Source organism: Rhinolophus sinicus, chromosome 5 (genome assembly GCF_057876585.1).
Source record: "Rhinolophus sinicus isolate RSI-liver-muscle chromosome 5, RSI-T2T, whole genome shotgun sequence".
In the NCBI taxonomy this organism is placed as follows: domain Eukaryota; kingdom Metazoa; phylum Chordata; class Mammalia; order Chiroptera; family Rhinolophidae; genus Rhinolophus; species Rhinolophus sinicus.
The window spans coordinates 41,127,838-41,146,716 of NC_142505.1; the positions used below are offsets into that span (position 1 = coordinate 41,127,838).

The following is an 18,879-nucleotide window of genomic DNA, read 5'->3' on the forward strand; positions in this document are numbered from 1 at the left end:
GCAACAGTACTGAGACCAAAAGTTGTAACGTGGGCCAACCCATCAATCAGCCCAATAGAATGAGGCAAGATGAGGTTCGGCCCTCCTGGGATTTCTGATTTCATGGAATGCCCTACCATGTGTTTGTGCGGTGGGACACTGCCACAGTGAGGAGGCTAAACCCCTCATTTCAAAACTTCCTGGGGAGCAATGCTAAGAAAGAGCAAGGTTGCAGATCCAAGAGTGCTTTACTTTTATGTACTATAAAACATAGGGAGATGGCAGAGAAACATGTCTTTTGCAGTGGAAAGGCATGGATTGTCTGACTTTTTTAATGGACAGAGGAAACCTTGCTCTTCTTGAAGAGGGAAAACTAACACCTACGCTAGGTTCTCTCACAGTTGGGGTGAAATGGTTTCTGACTGGATCTAATAAAAAGGAGTGACAGGCTCTCTGCAGATCAACGACTATCTCTGAAACAGTCCCTGTCAGGATCAGTGCTCGGGACCAGGGCTGTCGGACAAGCACGCAGCAGACACCGCCTCAGCCCCAGCTGGGGATCAGGGCACTTTGCAATCTAGTAAGAGAGGAGAGATGTTCTTTGTCCTTGAAGCCTGGTCTTAACCCACCTCACTTTGCCTCCACTTTGTTTATTAAGTCCAGCTTTTCTGAACCCAGGGCCTTGTGGTCATCTGGCAGCACCATTAGCTATGCAGGCAAGACATGGTGCAGCCTTATCTGCAAAACCCAGCCAAGAGTGGCAAAGTGGCAAATACCACAGGCACTAATTCACAACTAAGGGGAAAAAAGACACAGATCAAGAACAATGTTACCAGGAAGGGGCCTGCAGGTGAACTGTGTGTGACCGGCACTGACGTCCAAACACAAGCTGGGAGCCCAGGCTGCAGTGAGCCCTCTTGGGGACGCCATAGATGGCTGTGGACTAGTTTCAGTCCCCATGAGCTGGACTGGTGGTTTGCAACCTCCTTTTTCCCCCCTGGCAGTGGAACTCTTTACCAAAGCAAAACTCATGTCAAGCAGTAAAAGGGGCTACTCTATTTGAAACATAGATAGGGCCCTGAAGCCTACCCCTTCCTCCTTTCCTTGCCCCCTACCTCCCACCGCCTTCTTTCAAGGTACCACAGAACACAATTTGGCAAGTCCCAAGCTAGACCACTTTCGCCCAATCGGAATATCCTGGCTCCCTGAGCTTTCCTATTCCAGAAAGAATGAATGCCTGGATGGCCAGGATTTAGGGGGTGAGGATTGTGGGTAAAGTGAGGGCTTCTCTGATATGTGTCCTAGCAAATGCAAGGTAAGGTACAGAGTAGGAACAGGCTAAGAGAGGTGTCCAGTAATACAGGATGTGTTAAATGAATTATAGAGCGTCCACACAGGGCATACGATATAGTCATTCGAAATCATGTTTTTCAAAGGACTTCTAATGTTACTGGAAAGAGTTCACTCTCTAACGTTAAGTGGAAAAAAGAAAGCAGGATATGATTTAGTTAATTATATGAACACACTAAAAGACGGAGGGGGAAATATGATGAAACGCTAATAGTGGTTTCCTCAGAGGATGGGGGTTTTATAGAAGAGCTGAACTTTTTTTCTCCTTTAGACTTTTCAGTATTTCCTGAAGTTTCTCAGGAAATCACCCCCTGACCAGTTTTAAAGGGCGCGTTTCCCCCTTGTTGGAGGAGCTTTCACCAACAACTCACCAGCCCCTCTTAGAAAGGAGCTCAGAGCAGCATCTGCCCCAGCAGGTCTGCACTGGGGTTTGGACCCTTGCAAGGAGGGTTCTCGCTCCTCAGGACACACTCACGAATTGTCGTCCCTGAGACTGTCGTCTTCTTCCGGCTCTTCCTCCTCTGCCTCACTACCCTGACTACTGTACACTGCTGACTTCAGAGTGGAGGGGATTTCCTGAAAATATCTGTTGACAATGACTTCCTCAGCATCCTCGTTCTCTCTGTTCATCCAGAATCTCTCCCACCGGCTGTAGATAGTAAATGGTTGTTCACAATCACGACGCCTAGAACTACACTAAGGCTATAATTTCAAAACCTGTCAAGGAGCCCCGGAGCCCTGCCCGGAAGAGGACAGCAACCAGGTACACCGGGCATCCTGCTTCTCATGAATTAAAAATGGTACCCTGAAGCCACAAAGTCATCTGTGGCCACAAAAATCAGACAGCAGGAACTCTGGGGTAGGCTAATGGCCTTTGAAGGCATTAGACATGCGTGGTACAGCCCTGCGCTGGACAAAATTATACAGGAAGAAGCACAATAATCTGGTGTAGGAAAGGCAGTGGAATTAAACAACCTTCTAAATCAAGCAGGCACCACCTGTAAAGTGACATTGGGCTGGTAAACAATTAAGTCCTTTAATTTACCTTCACAGGACTCTGTGGGAGATACTGATGGTTTAATATTACAGGATTATACTAATAGCAGATAAAGCTATTAGTCCACCCTCCAAGTCACATCGGCATAGAAAGGAAAGTGTGTGTAAGGTTGGAGAAGGTGGATGCCAATTGTTTGTGGAACTACAGGATTTGGGGACATTTGAGACTTAATTTAGACTTTTGGCAAGGGCAGCAAAAAAGGCTCATGAAAAAGCTATTTATTATTGGTTGGACACATGTGCTGCCCAACTTGGAGGGAAGAACTGAAAAAGGGAAAGACCAAAATAAAGCCACCGCAAAGAGGTGAGCTATTAATTCATAAGGAAATTGTCCTTCTATGTCGCACGTGCACACACACACACACACACACACACACACACACATTTTGAGCTGGCCTAGATAACTCATCTGCTTAGCTAAATCTCTGGGATTCATTCCAAAATACAAGATGGGCTCTTAAAAAATTCCATTCCAATGGAATAGGTTCCAAAACAAATCAGTCAAGTGGGGTGAGAAGCCTCTGAATGCGTGAGGACCTCAGGGGGAGAGAAAGAACTCAGCTTGCTGAGCAAGGAAGGCCTTTTCTGTAGTAGTGTTTGCCCTAGAAGGAGGACAGCTGTAAGAGCACCTTGAAGGGTTCCAGCAGATGGACCATATGGGGGAGAGGGAGCCCCCTGGCCGCTCAATCTTCACTTTCTCCTCGCCGTTTTTGTTCCGTATGCTGATGACACCATTGAACATCCCCAGAGCCAGGTATTGACCATCATTTGTCCAGCTGTTCACACACCCAGCAAAGGGCACGGGGAGAGAGAAAGGAACACACAGAAGGTCAAACCGTGAACATGATGCCTTGGTTGATTATAGAGTCTGATGCGGCAGCAATGGCTTGGCCCATGTTGGTCCTGATGTGAAAAATCAGAGGACCAAACTTAAAATCCCATGTATTTCTGGGATCAACAGGTAGATGTGAAGGCAGTAGCACCTTTTTCTGAGCTCCCGCAGCTCTCTGCACAGACCTCCCCAACAACCCTTAGCTTGTACCTGCATTGCTGCTGGGCCAGCCTCTATTCCCCACTTGCCATTTCCACCTCCTCCCACTTCAGCAGCACCTTAAGAACAAAATCTGTGTCATGGTGTATTCCCAGCACCTAGAACAGGTGCTCAGCATATGATGAATGAAAGAAAGGTTACGCTCAGAAGCTGAACAGCAAGAATAGCTGTGCTGCATGCTTTACACTCATTAGTTTGTGTGCATTTCTCAACAGCCCTATCAAGTCAGTATTTTTATCCAGTATTGTCAGATGAGGAGGCTCCAGCTCAGAGAGATTTTATAAATTTCCTAAGGTCACAGAGCCTGTCAGGATTTGAATCCAGGATTTGAATCCAGGTCTAGCATCAAAGCCCGGGCTTTCTCCAGGACACATGCTGCCTGGAAGGGACAACCTCGCATCTCCAGAGAGGACAGCTGCAGGCTGAGGAGGTTTGCAGCTAGATAACTGCATGAAAGCGCTTTATAGTTCTCTTTTGCTTGATGATCGAATGCAGGCACAAATCCCTCTCACTGAGGAGACCAGAAAAGAAGAAGAGAGGAAACATGGGGGCCCAAACCAACGAGTTCACACAAGACCTTCTCTACTGTGTGAATGAACTGCATTTTGAGAGAATGTGTAGAAGAGGAGGAACACAGAGCCTACCTTCAGAGCTGCCCCTCACTCACCTGCAGCAGGTGATCTTGCTGCTGGATTTGTGCTTGGAGACAGACTTCTGTTCTGGAGACCACAAGCCTTCAACGCAAAATAATATTAAAAAAAAGACAGATTGGTTGGAATACTACTCAGCAATAAAAGGGAACAAACTATTGACACGCAGAGGGTCTCCAGGGCTTTACGGCTGAGTGAAAAAGGCCAGTCTCGAAAGGTCACATACTGTAGGATTCCATTTTATAAATTCTTAAAATGACAAAATTAGATAGAAATGGAGAACAGATTAATGGTTACCAAGTACCAGGCATTAGGGATAACAGGAGGGGGACGTGAAGATAAGGAGTATCTCTGTAGTGATGGTAATCAACACAGGTGAGGAAAGGACAGAACTATACACACAGAATGTGCCAGACCAGCTTCCGGATTTTGTTTGGGTTTTCTGTTTTGTTTTGTTTTTTGAGGATTTTTGTAAGAGTTTATTTGAGCCAAACTGCCACAGATGCTGGGGAGCAGATCTCAAATGCTCCCCCCAGTATTGATATTATTCAATAGTTATACATGATGTATCCATGGGGAAAACTGGAGGAGGGGTGCACGAAACCCCTCTAGTATCTTTGCAACTTTCTGTGCATCGATAATTTTTTCAAAAGAAAAAGAAAAAAAAAAAAAAAGGAAGCCAGATTGGTGAATTTCAAGCCAATTTTTCAGGGGTTTTACTCAAAAAAATGGCAGTTTCACTGTAAACAGCTATTACATGGCAACCAGAGCACAACTTAGCATTCAAAGTACTGTATGATACTTTCTGGAAATCCAGTTTCCTCTCCCAGGCCTCACTAACAGCACGTGACAGTATCTAGCCTGGGCCTTGTCCATGGCACACTGGTCACCTTTGGCTGGCTCCCTCCTACCCCCAGAGGTGCTGGCTCAGAGCCCCACAACAGGTGTACGTCCAGGCAATATAAGCAAATTCTACTCTTTGCCTGAGCCATGAAGCATGATAAAGAAGGTAAACACAGTGCAAAAATATATTTATACAGCAAGGTACAACATCAAATTATTTTCCCCCTTCTCCCTGGTCCAGAATGCCTCCCCCAAACCTTTCCACCTGTGCACATATTATCTATGCTCCACGGAGCCTGCCCGAGCCTCTAGCTGGAAGAAAACCCTCCCTCCTGGGCCTCCCTCAGCAGTGCTTACCAGCAGGTTCAACATGCAGTCGTGTGGCCCCGGTTCCACTACTTACTCGCTAGCTGACCTCCAGCAAGTCACTGAACCGCTCACTCGAAGCCCCAGTTCTTTTTCATCAGTGGAGTGAGACTGAGAATAATATCCTGACCTCAGGGGTTGTCATAGAGCTCACACAGGAATTCATTTTTAACGCTTAGCCCAGAGCCTAGCACACTGCGAACATTTAACAACTATTACTATTACTTAATATTGTATTTTTACAAATTCTACCTCCCCTGCCCTCGACCACAAGCTCTTTGAGGGCAGGGATTCTATTTAGTCATGTAAGCCCAAAAGCAAGCACACAGACCGATGCCTCACATGGAAAAAATGCAATGACTGACTGTCCCTTCCCCTTTCATTTAAACAATGTACTCTCAAATACATTCTCTCTTTTGAACCTGAGAACTCTATCAATGAGACAGATGGGTGGGAATGTGTTCATCTACACAAGGAAACTGACATTAACAGGGATTAGGTCTCTGACGCCTCGATAATGGCTGTTGTACCCACTATCTCTTAGCAAGGAAAACAGAACTGATGAGCTGAAAACCAGAATTGACCTTGAACGGAGATAACCTACAAACCTCTGCCCACTCTCCCTCCCTGCCTTGACGGACATTACACTGACCCCTCCTCTGTGCCAGGACCATGCCAGTGCCATGTGTGGGGCCAGGGTGAATGCCTCCGGGCATTCAACCCCTCAGGGAGGAAGCCACAGCCCCCACACCAGTAGCACAAAAAGCAAAGGGGAAATGGTGAAGAATTTCACACATATACAGATGCTGAGGGGTATTTAGTGTCCCAACTGAACTGTCCCTGCCAGGGTGAGGCGGGAAAGGCTTCCCAGAGGTGGCAACACTTATGCCTGTGCTCTCCCATCCTTCTTGCCATTTCCCTTCCTGGGGGCCTTTCTTGCTGTCTCCCAGATTCCTTACCAGACTCAACGTCATCATTCACTCTCTTTGTTTCTACACAGTTTAAAGAATAACTGTCAGCTTCCCGCCTCCCGCAGCCATTGAAGAGAGAGAAGTAGCATTAACTCTCTCAGGATGAAACCACCACATTCTGGATGGATTTCAGCATACATTGCCCAGATTTGCAGTTCTTCCAGGACAAGACATCAGGAATCGGAACCTACCAAAGTCATTGGAGGAACAAGATGCAAGCTGGTGGGTAACAGGGTTGTAGGAGACACACTGGATCGAATCATTGTGCCTGGGAAGTAAACAATTGTAGATTATTGTGCAGCAAACCACAAACGTTTCGGTGGCTACGACTAGAGATTTTAATGATAAGCCCACAGCCTCTCTGACTACACACCACAGGCTCTTATGTAAGTGACCAGCAAAAAGCACAGGGATTAATTATCTTTCCCCTGGATTGTCCCTCACCCATCACTTTCATCTCTTAAACTTGACCCACCCATCCGCCTGGCCTAGCTTAAGAGCCACGCCTCCAGGACGAGTGTGCCGAATGCCTCCGGTTTGGGAGATAATAATGATGTAAAGCGCTTAGTCTAGTGCCAGCTGCATAGGAAATGCTTTATTTAATGGCTGTTACTCTTATTTTTTTGTGGAGGCCTGGCAATACAGGACGGAGGTGCAATGAAGATACTACAGTCAAGATCTGAAAACAGGGCAAATCCCTAGACAACAACGAACGCTGAGTGAGTCATATACCACACATGGCATCTCAGCCTCAGTTTTACTCCTTCACTTCTGGGTAACACCTTACTTACAACTTCATCCATCTATTCATTCATTCATTCATTCATTCATTCATTCAAAAGTTGTTTGTTCATTTGTATACTCATGTTCATAACAGCATTATTCTAAATAGCCAAAAGGCAACCCAAGTGTCCACTGATGACAGATAAATGGATAAAGAAAACGTGGTCTATACATACACTAGAATATTATTCAGCTTTAAAAAAAAAGAAAATTCTGACACATGCTATAACATGAAGGAACTGTGAGGACATTATGGCAAGTAAAACAAACCAGTCACAAAAGGACAAAACCTGTATGATTCCACTTATACGAGTATGAGATCTCTAGAGAAGTCAAATCCATAGAGACAGAAAGTAGGATGGTGGTTGTCAGGGGCTGGGGGAGGGGGAATGGGAGTTGTTGTTCAACGGGTATGGAGTGTTAGTTTTGCAGGATGAAAAGAGTCCTGGAGATTGGTCGTGCAACAATATGAATACACTTAACACTACTGAACTGTACACTTAAAAATGGTGAAGATGGTATATTTTATGTGATGTGTATTTTACCACAATTAAAAAGAAAAGAAAATCATTTGCTGAGTACCGACTATGGGCCAGGCATTGTACCAGGGAAACAGGGTGAGCAAAAACGGGCAGTGTCCGCCCTCCTGGAGCTTACAGGATCATGGGAGACATCAATCACCAGAATAAAGGTAAAACTGTAACTATGAGAAATGCCATTGAGGAGACCTGCTTAGGTCCAGAGGGGCAGGAAAGGCGGCACAGAAACATGTGAGCCCGCGAGCTGCAGAGTGAAGAGGATTAACTAAGGAGGAGGACCAGGGAGGACCAGGGAAGAACATGAGCAGAACCTGTACAGTAAGAGAAGCCTGGGGCACACCACGCCCAAGTTTCCAGCCGTTGCCAATGGAGAGACGTGAGGCCGTTCCCTGAGATGGGGACAGTGGGTAGAATCTGCGGTGTCAGAGTCACTACACTGGGTGACAGGAAAACGCCTCGCCCAGTGCTGGCCAAGCTAGTCGTGCTCAAGGAATGCTCCTTCCCTTATTCATTACCCACCCGTCCTATACCCGCCACAGCCCCCCAGAACTTAATGGCAAGTTCAATCGCAGAGAAAAAAGTTCTTCCTTATATCTTCACTAAGGGGGCTTTTGCTATAGTCGTTCAATAAGATATGTATCAAACCAATAATATTGTACACCTAAATGGTTACTTACGTGTACTTCAGAATGCCTTCCAATTTTGACGTCCAAATAATAACGCTTTTGTCAGCTGATCCAGAAGCAAAGCGCTTGCCTAAAAGTATTTTTAAAAAGAAAATTCTCACATTTGTTTTAAACCAGCATTTTCCAGAGTTCTTATCAGTACTGGGAAGCAGTACTTTGGAGTCAGGAAGTTTGGGTTCAAATCCTGGTCTGTCTGGCATTGAGTGAACAAAGATGTATTGAGTGCTTACTATCTGCTAGGAATCATGTTCTGTGCTAAGGATCAAATAGTGATTAAAGCACACATAATCCCCACCTTCATAGAGTTTAGTGTAATGGGGAAAGTTGAGTGTGAAATTAAATTAATCCAATACAAATACAATATGGTAATAAAAGAAGTGGAACCTATGAAAGAGAATAACTGAGGGTCCTAATTTAAATGAGGGAAGGCTTCTCTGAGGATGAGATCCTTCAGTCGAGACCTAAAGGTTTAGCAAAGCTTATCAAACCTTAGGTGTGAAGAGGAGAGTCATCCACATGGATAGAACACATGTGCAAAGGCCCTGAGGCAGGAAAAGCCTGGAATGTCTAAGGGGCGGATAGGCAGTCATGCAACTCCAAGAACAAGGGGTGAGATGGGTGGGGGAGGGATCTCTAGGGGTTTCAGGGCCATAGTTGAGATCTTGCTCTTTATCCCAAAAAAAGGCTTTAAGCAAAAGAGTGACAGATGAGATTTCATTTTCACAGCTACTTGAGCTTAGGAAAGAATGGAGAGAGGCAACGTATAAGGAGAAATTACTTACTAATTACATGATTACAAGTTTGCAAGTGCTTAGAAGTGGAGCAAGGTATCATGGCAGCAAACAGATAGCTTTCACCTACTCCAGTAAGAGATGATGATTAATTGGTAAGCACAGGATAGATTCTGTACACTTTATGTTAAAGATTTTTAGACTTTATTCTTAAGGCAAGTGGAAGTTGACCTTGGGCAAGTCACTGTTCTCTGAGCCTCAATGTCGTCACCTGAAACATAAATGGATAATAACCTTCCTTAAAGACTCTTTGTGGGGGTCAACTCAGATAATATCTGTAATACACCTTGAACAGTGGCTGAAACAGTAGACACTAGGGTGATAGCCGTATGACATTGCTGCAAATACTAAATCAATAGAAGCTGCTTTCATAGGTTATTATGTGTCACTCCTCTCCCATCCTGGCAGGCAGCAGGTGATGAAGAGTGTGGGCCATGGGCTCAGAGCCTGAGCTGGAATTCCCAATGATGTCACTTACCAGCTGCAGGACCCTGAACAAGCTACTGAATGTCTCTGTTTCATTTCCTCATTTGACAAAATGGATATAACAATAGTATTTACCTCATAGTTGTTGTGAAGATGAAATGAGATTAAAGGGTTTAGGGAAGTGCCTGGATGAGAATCAATTCTAAAAATAATTAGCTATTATTACTACTATTATTTCTTCATATTATCTTGTATTGTTTTTCTTGAACAACAACAACAAAAAACAGTTCTTACATACCTTTGTACCATGGTTACTCATTAAATACTTATTAAAACTTAAGAGAAAAATCAGAAACAAGCAGACTTAAAGAGCGAAACTGGGATTCAGTGTATCTCCATTTCCAGAACCAAGGGGAAAAGGCCAGCTGAGAGGAATTAAAACACTTCTTAACCACTATATAAGTGTCATGAAGAAGCAGCATGATACACTAGAAAGAACAAGGGCTCTGTGGTCGGAAGACCTAGGTTGGGCCCAGCTCTGCCCTCAGTCACCTGTAATTGCTCCAAGCCTGTTTTCTCATCTGTGAGAGGAGCTGAGAATCCTTTTCCTGTCTGCTTCACAGTGCTATTGGGAAGATCAAATGTGACGATGTGTGCGACAGGATCCTGCAAATTGCTGACAAATGCCACTAATGGCAGGTCACACTCTGATATCCTCAAGGGCCTTAATGGTGTTCCAGGCCAAAGAGCCCCAATGCTTATAAATTCCAGAGGTCTACCGGTCTCCCCACAGCATTACTCTGAACTTGAACTCAAACACACATATGAAAAAACCAACAAACAAACAACCCCAAGACCGTGGCATAGCACACCTGACTATGAGGCAAGAAATTAGTGCTGTCTTTGCCACTGACTTGCTCCATGGCCTTAGCCAGTCATTTGACTTTTCTATGTCTTTATGTAGGTCTAAAATGAAGACACTGGGCTAGATCAGACTAAAACTTGTGCGTATACATGAAGTATGTGCATTTTTCTAGAAAGTGGTCCATAGCTTTCATCAGATCCACAGAGAGGTCCATCATCCAAAAGAAGTTAAAAACCTGGAGGCTGAATAATTTCCAAGGTTCGTTTAAGCACTATAACACTCTGATTCTGTGACATCTCAGCAGTGCTCACAGAATGTTATCTTTAATATTAACCACCTCAAACTCACAGAGCTTTTGGGGTTGGAACTTGGATCCATCTCATTCCAAAGCCTGTGTTCTTCCCACCAATCCCACGCTGTGGGTAACATGGGTTTATATTTAACTCTCAATATCAACTTCATCACCTATTCTCTGACCACTACCTCCCCTCTTTCTCACCCGACCTGATGCCCCAACTCCAATAATCCTTCAACCCCACCAGAACCTACCACCTGTCCACTCCCCCCTCAGTCCTCAGCTGACAGTTCAAGATCAGTGCATACAATCACTCCTGTGCATACATCCTCTGTGCCCTTGCCCTCTTACTTCATCTTCAGAGGTGCCTGCAAATGCACCACTCCGGTTAAATCCAACTCTCCATCTCCTCCACTCTGGCATCTATGCAGCTCAAAGTGGTGGAGAAAAAGACACAACCACATGAGCTGATCTCACTTTTAATTCATGATCACCAGCTTCAAGTGGGCCCTTCGTGTCACTGGAGATCTCACCATCCCTCCCGGGTCCATTCACTCAGCCACACTCTCCTAAGCAGTGATTTTACATTTTTTCCTTTCTCAACTCTCTTACATCTCCTTCCCATCCTCATTCTCAGTTGACGTTGCTTCCTATTTCATTGAAAGAATGGAAGAGAATTTCCATTAAATTCCTACCACCACATGCCCCTACCTGCCAGCACCTGCAGTGACATCCTCTACCTTCCCACTATGCCCCACCCATGCCCTAGATCCCATCTCTTCTTGCCCACTTGACAACTCTGTTCTGGCAGTTCTCTCCCCTCTTACAGCATCAACTTATCTCAAATTCAACATGTCCAGACTTGAATTCTGCTGATCTCCTGCTTTAAGTTTGTCGACCGTCAGCCTCCCCATCTCAGTGGAGGGCAACTCCGTCCTCGCAGTCTCTCACATCCAAAACCTTGGAGTCACCTGACTCCTTTCTTCACAGCCCCACATCCAACATGTCAAGCAATCCTATTGGCTCCACCTTCACACTGGAATCTGAGCAATTCTCACCACTTCCTCTGCTCCCAGAGGTCTGAGCCCCCATCACCAGTGTTATAAAACTTGCCTGGATAGGACTTCCTCACTCATCTCCCTGCCCCAATCCTCTCTCCTTGCAAGCTGTTTCCAACACAGCTAGAGGGAGCCTTTAAAAATACAACTCAAATCAGATCTCTCCTCTGCTCAGAACTCTTCAGTGGTTCCCCATTTCACTGAAAATCAAAGCCAAAGTCCATCTGACGGCCAACATGATCTGGCCACCCCATGCCTGTTACCTCTCCACCCTCATCCCCTACTGCTCCCCGATTCTCTGCCCCAGCCCCGGGAAGGCACACTCCCTCCTGAGAGCCTTTGCCATGGCCCCTCCCTCTGCAAGGAGCGCTCTTCCTCCAGAAGCCCACCATCGGAATCTCGCTGCCTCCCCAACTTCAAGTCTTTGCTCACCGTCTCTAGCTCAATAAGCCCACCCTCACTACCCTATTCAATACTGTAACACAATGCCCTGCCCCACCCAACACACTCAATCCCCCTTATTCTACCCTAGTTTTTCTTCCTCCTTAACGTTTATAATCCTCCAGTATACTGTTTTATTTATTTATTTACTGTGTTTATTGTATATCATTCCTCATATTCTCTCCTCCCCTCTCCCACCCATAAGGGCAGGGACCTTTGTCTGTTTTGTTCTCTAAAGCATGTGAAGCAGCTAGAACAGTGCTTGACACATAGATGGCCCTCAGTAAAAACTTGTTGAATTGAATGATTGAAGTCCAAGAGACTTAATTATCTTCTGAACCCGTAAATTGTACTTTAGCTTACTAAAAAAAATTAAAGAGTGCCTAAGGAGAAAAATGAAAATCTCTGAGGCCAGCCATGACAGAGACTGTAAACCCAGAGCAGCCTCTTACCGTCCTTCGCATATGCCACACAATACACGGTGTCTTTGTGTCCCTTTAAGGGCTGAAGTAAGGTGCCATCAGAGGTGTCATAAACCTGGCAAAAAAAGGGGGCAAAAGTACAGATTATCCACATGGCATTCATTAGTTAGAATTCCTACAGGTTGTTGATGCTATTTTTGTTTTAATAACAAAACATTTGTCAGTATTCTAAATGTGTATCAAGTGAAAACTACACTAAGAAACCAGAAAGAATGTGACTTAAAAGTTGGGAAACCCAAGAAATAGAGGTCCCAATGCTATGCATTTTATGACCAGGAACATACCATTAATCCTTGAGAAACGAAAGTTCACTCTGTGGAACTTCTCTACAAATGTCCCTTATTCTTATGTGAACTTGGATCTATTACCAAATCAGCCAGGCCCTCCCAAGTAAAGCCAGCACATAGAAAGAGCCATCTACAACATGGTTACATTTTAGAACTAGCTCTGCCCCTAATAACCAGCATCACAGAGGCTGTTTCGTATTTGCTACCAAGAGTTAGAAAGTCACAAACCTGAACTCTGGGTTTACAAATCGAAAGGAGTGTCATAAAACCCAGCTGTAATGTGGATTTAGGATATTTTACAGCTGTGTAATACCTATAAATATGCGGAGATTTTAAAAAAAACACCATCTGAGAAATCAAGGCACACCCCTCCAAAAACGGTTAGTGTTGGAGAGAATAACCTATGGGAGAAAAAAATACTAAAAGGATTTGGACTGTTTACCCTGGAGAGAAGAAGTCTGCAGAACAATTTAACCATGGCTTTAAGATTATGTAGTTACCATACAGAGAATGGAGATCAGACAATCTGCATATCTAGAGGCAACAGAGCAAGAGGAAGTTGACTTAAGCAGGAGGAAGGAGAGATCATACAAAGGTTTTTAGGTCACACATAAAGAGTTCTCTGAAAAATTACTTTTATACACTGGGATAGGTTCCAAACGGAGCTTACAGTCTTTGAAAATATGAAAAATAGGACAGCATCCATATGGAATTGTTTAGGTAGGCCAGTGCCTAAAAGTTGGGGTCAGGCTATCTGGCTTCTCATGGAGGGAGCCCCATTCAATCCTATTGCTTGAATTTTCCAGGAGGAAAAATATGTGAACTGACACCAGCCCAGTTTCAAAGGCATTTTGATGAATTGTTTTCAACCTTTTATGGGTGTCTCAAAGTAAAAAGGGAAAGATTAATGACTCCAAAGGAGGTATTGTTCACAGGTTCCTATCTGATAGACAGTTTACTTACCTGTTTTAAATAGCCCATTTCCTTCCCTATTAAAAAGTAATGACTGGTTTTTCCGCCCTTGCCTTTTTTATCTCAAAAAAAGGGTCAAATTTCAGAGTACTTACATGAGGGAGAGGGGAAAAAAAGCACTTAAAAAGGAAACTCAGACAAAATCCTACCAGTAATCTGTTTCCTGCAGCCAAAATCAGTTGGGTTCCATCAGGCTTAAAAGCGAGGTCATATATACTAAACAGGAGACAAGACAAGACAAAAGGACAATTAGGAACCAAAATGATGAAGTCTGCTAATGGCCAGAAAAACAAACTTTACTTCCATTATAAAACGCTGCTTGTGTATGAGAGGGAAAAATAATGGCTAAGAATTGCATTTGATTGCAAACTCCATTCAACCACCACACCTTGGCAGCCCATTCAATTACGATCCACTGGGCAGTTAGCTCCATGTCCCAGTTTCCACTTGTCTAGAAGCCAGATGCCAGATATGATTCAAAGGGTCAAGAGTGGAGGGCACTTATTCTTCTAATAATACCGCAAAGGTTAGACAACCTGAGAGAATTTGCATAAACTTGTATTATCTCATTTGATCTTACGATAACATAAAGCAGTAAGCAAGCCAGGCACTACGGGCCCATTTTTATCAATGAAGAAACTAAAGTACAGAGGATGGTCATGTGTCTGCTGTCACACAGCTGGTTGATGGAGAAGCTGGAACAAGGGTGACGGTTAACACCCTTTCCAGTTGGGCATCCCACTTGATAGCAGTAAACGCAGACCTCAAGTTCTTCAGTTTCCTCACTGTTATGTGGGACCACACCTGGCCTTCCTGCTTCTCAGGCTTTCTTTCTCTGAGTCTGGGGGGAAATGTGTGTGGTCCATTTCGTACTTTGAGGAGAAGTGGGGCGGTGGAATTAAAAGTAGAGGGGAGATGGGGCCAGAATAGCTGACCTCCCTGACTGACCTTTCGACCTCACCTACAAAACAAGGATAGAGAACTGTGACACCCGTGGGTTGTACGACATTGTATTTTGGAGGGGATCTGCGCCTGTCTTCTATAGTTATCCTTGGAATACGTGGCTCCCTTTCTGCCTTGTATATACCTGAGCTCATCAAAGTGGGTCCTGTGTGGCCTCTTCTTCATAATGATCATTTTGGGTTGAATTATCAGAAAATCATTTCTGAGTGTTTCATTTGGGCCAAGCCGTAAACTGTCTTTCTCTCAGATGTGAAAATTCATTTTCTCTGAATTTCTTGAAATTTGCCTTTCTGAAGTATAACATAATGTCTGATTTACCCCAAGCTAAATTCTTATTGTACTTAAAACCTGTACAATTCAATTTAGCTCTGAATTGTATAATCTTGTATATTTTACACTGTTTCAGATACTATCTTGTGCCTTTAATAATAGTCATACGTGATTTAAGGGCAATGACTTGGTTTTAGACAGCTGTGGGCCCACATGCATGGCCCTGCCCTAGAAACATAATGAATAGTCAACAAATGGGCAAATTGTATCTTGAACCCCTCAGACTTTAATTACATCATGAGACCACAGAAACTCAGAAATGGAAAAACCCTAAACCTTGTCATATAGTCTTAATTCCCCCACCAGGGCGGGAATTCCTTATAGATAGCCACCCAGCCTCTGCCTGAACACTGGCTGGAGAGCTCACCCACCTACAGGAGTCTACTGTGCTGTAGGATAGCTCTCTCTCCCACCCTGCTCCCTTTTATGAAAAAGATACATCATCAAATGCCATTGCAGAGAGGCAGAGGATGAGCCCTGCAAATTGTCCTCTGCCAACCCTATGCCCACCCCATTGTAAACTGAAGTCCCAAGGTGCCTCTCTAAACCCTGCACAATCTGACCCAGCCCCACTTACTTGCTTTGGTATCTTAGGCAAATTATGCCATTTTGGTAAATCTCAGTTTCTTCATCTGTTAAAGAGGTAATAATTCCAACCTCATAGATTACTGTGGAGGTTAAACAAGGTAACACATGTGAACACAGTCTGGCCTACAGCAAGCACTCAGTCAATGCTAGCGGGTGTGAATAGAGGGTTATAGCAGATCATGGTCTGAGTGGAGTAAGGTGGGCTAGCCAAAGAAGGCATCATGGTAAAGAACCTGGAGCAGTGCTTTTAAGGGGGAAAATGAGGGAGTTCAGAGAATTAAGAGCATTTGGGGAGGGCCTTTGGCTATGAAAATGGAGTTTTCAGCTGAACTGAAAAGCATAAATCTAAACATTAGCAATAGGGGGTGGAGGTAAGTAGGACTAACTAGTTAAGTTCACAATTTGATGGGGAAGATAACTGGGAGTCACTCTAGGTTTATGAGAAGTAGAGTAACGGATCACAGCAGCAGGACTCAAAAAGAGAATCCTGCTGGCTGTGAAGGTCAGACTAGAAGCAGAAGACCAGACTGGCTGGTTTGGTTGTAGAGCAGAAATCTTTGATATTTGGAATTTTTTTTAGTTCTACTATCTATTTCTTAGATTTGTTTTGTTTTGTTTTGTCTCATTCTGAGCTATCAGCTGGCATGTATGGCTGCCATCAGGATTGCTGGTCTACAGAACCCCTACTGCCCCTATTCGAATAGGTTGTTTCAAACCTACAATGGGCCCCAAACTAAATAACCAATCTTCATTCATCATTCATTCACCAATCAATTCATGATATCTATCCATCTATCTATTCATCAAATCACAACAACCACTGATTTGACTAGGCACTGGTATAATCTGGAAATCCATAAAACACAGCCATTGCCTTTAAGGGGTTTATAGACTTCTGGGATAAACAGATTCAAAAATAACTCTTACACTAGACAGATTCTAAATACCACAAGGGAGGGATGAACAAAATTCTATGCTAAGGGTTGAAAACTGGGAGCAAATCAGTCTGTATTTGGCCAGCAAATGCTTTGTTTGACCCACATGGTGTTTTATTTTATTTTAAGATTAGGTTTCAACATTTAAAAATTAGGACATTTCACATAAAAACCCAGTTTCCTAGTGACTGGTGAAAATAGGAAGTTCTGAACACACTCAAGCAAATTCCTGCAGGGTGGTAATTGGCAGGATCTGAGCCGCCGCTGCCCTTTTAGGCAAAGCATGAGCTCTCTAGTTTGCCACACTCTTTGCCACTCCTTTTACTCCCTGATATCAAAGCCAAATGTTTGGATGCCAGTTATCATCAGCTTGTGCTGTGGGGGTACTTTAATACTAGCGTTAAAAGAAAAGTAAAAAGGAATTTTTAAAAACTTCAACCTCTATTTAAAGTATAAGTGATACGCTATGTGTTTCAAGAAAAGTGGGGTGCAGAATAAAAGAATACTCCTACGGAAAACAGACAATTCCTTGTGTTCAAGATGCAAATAAACATTTCCCATTTATGTTGCCTGCCTGACTCCTGCAGGCATTTGAGTTTGCAGCCTCTGTAATACACAGAAAAATTAATGTAGTGGCTAAAAGCATGAGCTTTGGAGTGAGAAAGACCTGAGCTTGAAAGTTGGCTTTGAGCCAGCACTGACTCACTGTGTGACCTTGGCAAATTACTTACCCTCTCTGTGCCTTAGTTTCCTCATATATAAAATAGAGGTAATTATCGTACCTACCTCAGAGGGCTGTTGCAAGATGACAATAAAAGATATAAAGTTCTTAGCCAATGCCTGGCACATAGTGCTAGTTATTACTAGTGCAGAGCACAAAGGAGTGAGTAGCCATCTCCAACGGGAGCTTTACAGGATGTTTAGGATTTCAATGTGAAGAGATGAGGAAAGAAGGCATACTTTCTTTACACAGAAAGGTCTAAGAAAAACAGAGAGGGAATGGCAAATATCCTGTTCCAAAACAGAGGCTTCACAATGAAGCTGAAAAGATCACGTAGGAAGATTTTGAAAGTCAGGCTGAGGAGAACTATCCATTAAGTCAGTGTTTTCCCAAATGTATCGTCGTGTGATGGATTTAGGTGATAAAAATGGAATAGGACATTAAATAACATTGAATCATAAGGGGAGAAACCTTCTAGTTAAGTATGGGAGAACATCTCAGTTTGATCTATTCGTCCCAAGCACCTCTCTGACCTACTTGCTAAATCTCCAGTTCCAGAGACAGCAGACCTCAAGCTAGCAACAGTATCTAGCTACAACTTACTAACACTGTTTTGTTTCTCCTTGCTTTAAATTTTACAGTTATCTTATTATAGCAAGTGATATTGATTTTTAAATATGGAGCGATACTTTCCTTGTAAAATCATATGTAAGCAAAAACAAGGAAGACGGTTTAGAGAAAAACGTCAAGTAAATAAGAGTATGGGTAATATGTGGATGTGGTGAAAATTGTGAAGTTGGAGAAACATTGCTGTGAGTGTAAAATGAGCCCAGGATGGATTATAAGGAAGTGACAAGACCAGATTGTGATTATGTGTAAAACCGCCTCGCCAGGCCACTACCTCACGAGTGGTACATCCCTTTGCTCCCTCTCCAAGCATCAGTTTCTCCAGCCGCAAAGGGGTGGGAGGACGACCTCGCAGTAGCCCAGACCCAGGGTTCAGTACCCTCAGCCTAGGCCGCAGGCCCGTTGCCCTTGGCAACCACAGGAGTTCAAGCAATGGCTCCCGCCATCCCCGCCGGAGCTCTGCCTCCCGCTCCTCCCGAACCGCCCGCTCCTCACCACTGCTCGGCTTTATCTCTCCACGTCAACACGACCCTCATCGCGGCTTCCCTCACGCTTCGGGCCCCTCCTTCCCGTCTCAGCGGCAGAGCTCTCTCGGTGAGCCACTTTGGCTACCTCCGCTACCCCTGGCAACGCACATGCGCAGTGAGCTAGCGCCAGGCAAAGTTTCGAGTGCGCATGTCTAAAAGCGAGAGCTAGTAAAGGAGCAAAAAGCGAAGATGGAACGGGAGCCTAGAAGGCGTCTACGAAACTGGGGCTTGCGCGATTGGTCGGAACGGGCGGGGGACGGTGCGTAGTCCTCAACAAATGACTTGATTGGCTGAGCT

The 18,879-nt window shown here is 44.3% G+C and overlaps 1 protein-coding gene across 4 annotated transcripts in view; it reads right to left on the minus strand.

The window, feature by feature from the left end:
* The window catches only part of IFT122 (intraflagellar transport 122), a 65,046-nt gene extending 46,317 nt beyond the window's left edge, over positions 1-18,729 (minus strand). The window contains exons 1-8 of one of the 4 annotated variants that reach the window (XM_074312959.2): positions 18,551-18,729; positions 14,041-14,107; positions 12,603-12,687; positions 8,266-8,344; positions 6,458-6,534; positions 4,104-4,170; positions 3,015-3,161; positions 1,805-1,978 (exon numbers count right to left, since the gene is read on the minus strand). In XM_074312959.2, the coding sequence (XP_074169060.1) occupies positions 1,805-1,978; positions 3,015-3,161; positions 4,104-4,170; positions 6,458-6,534; positions 8,266-8,344; positions 12,603-12,687; positions 14,041-14,107; positions 18,551-18,591 (737 nt within the window). In that variant the 5' untranslated portion in view covers positions 18,592-18,729. The remainder of the gene's footprint in view (positions 1-1,804; positions 1,979-3,014; positions 3,162-4,103; positions 4,171-6,457; positions 6,535-8,265; positions 8,345-12,602; positions 12,688-14,040; positions 14,108-18,550) is intronic. The other 3 variants (XM_019746766.3, XM_019746757.3, XM_019746774.3) reach the window with 3 other exon arrangements.
* Between the last annotated feature and the right edge of the window lie 150 nt (positions 18,730-18,879).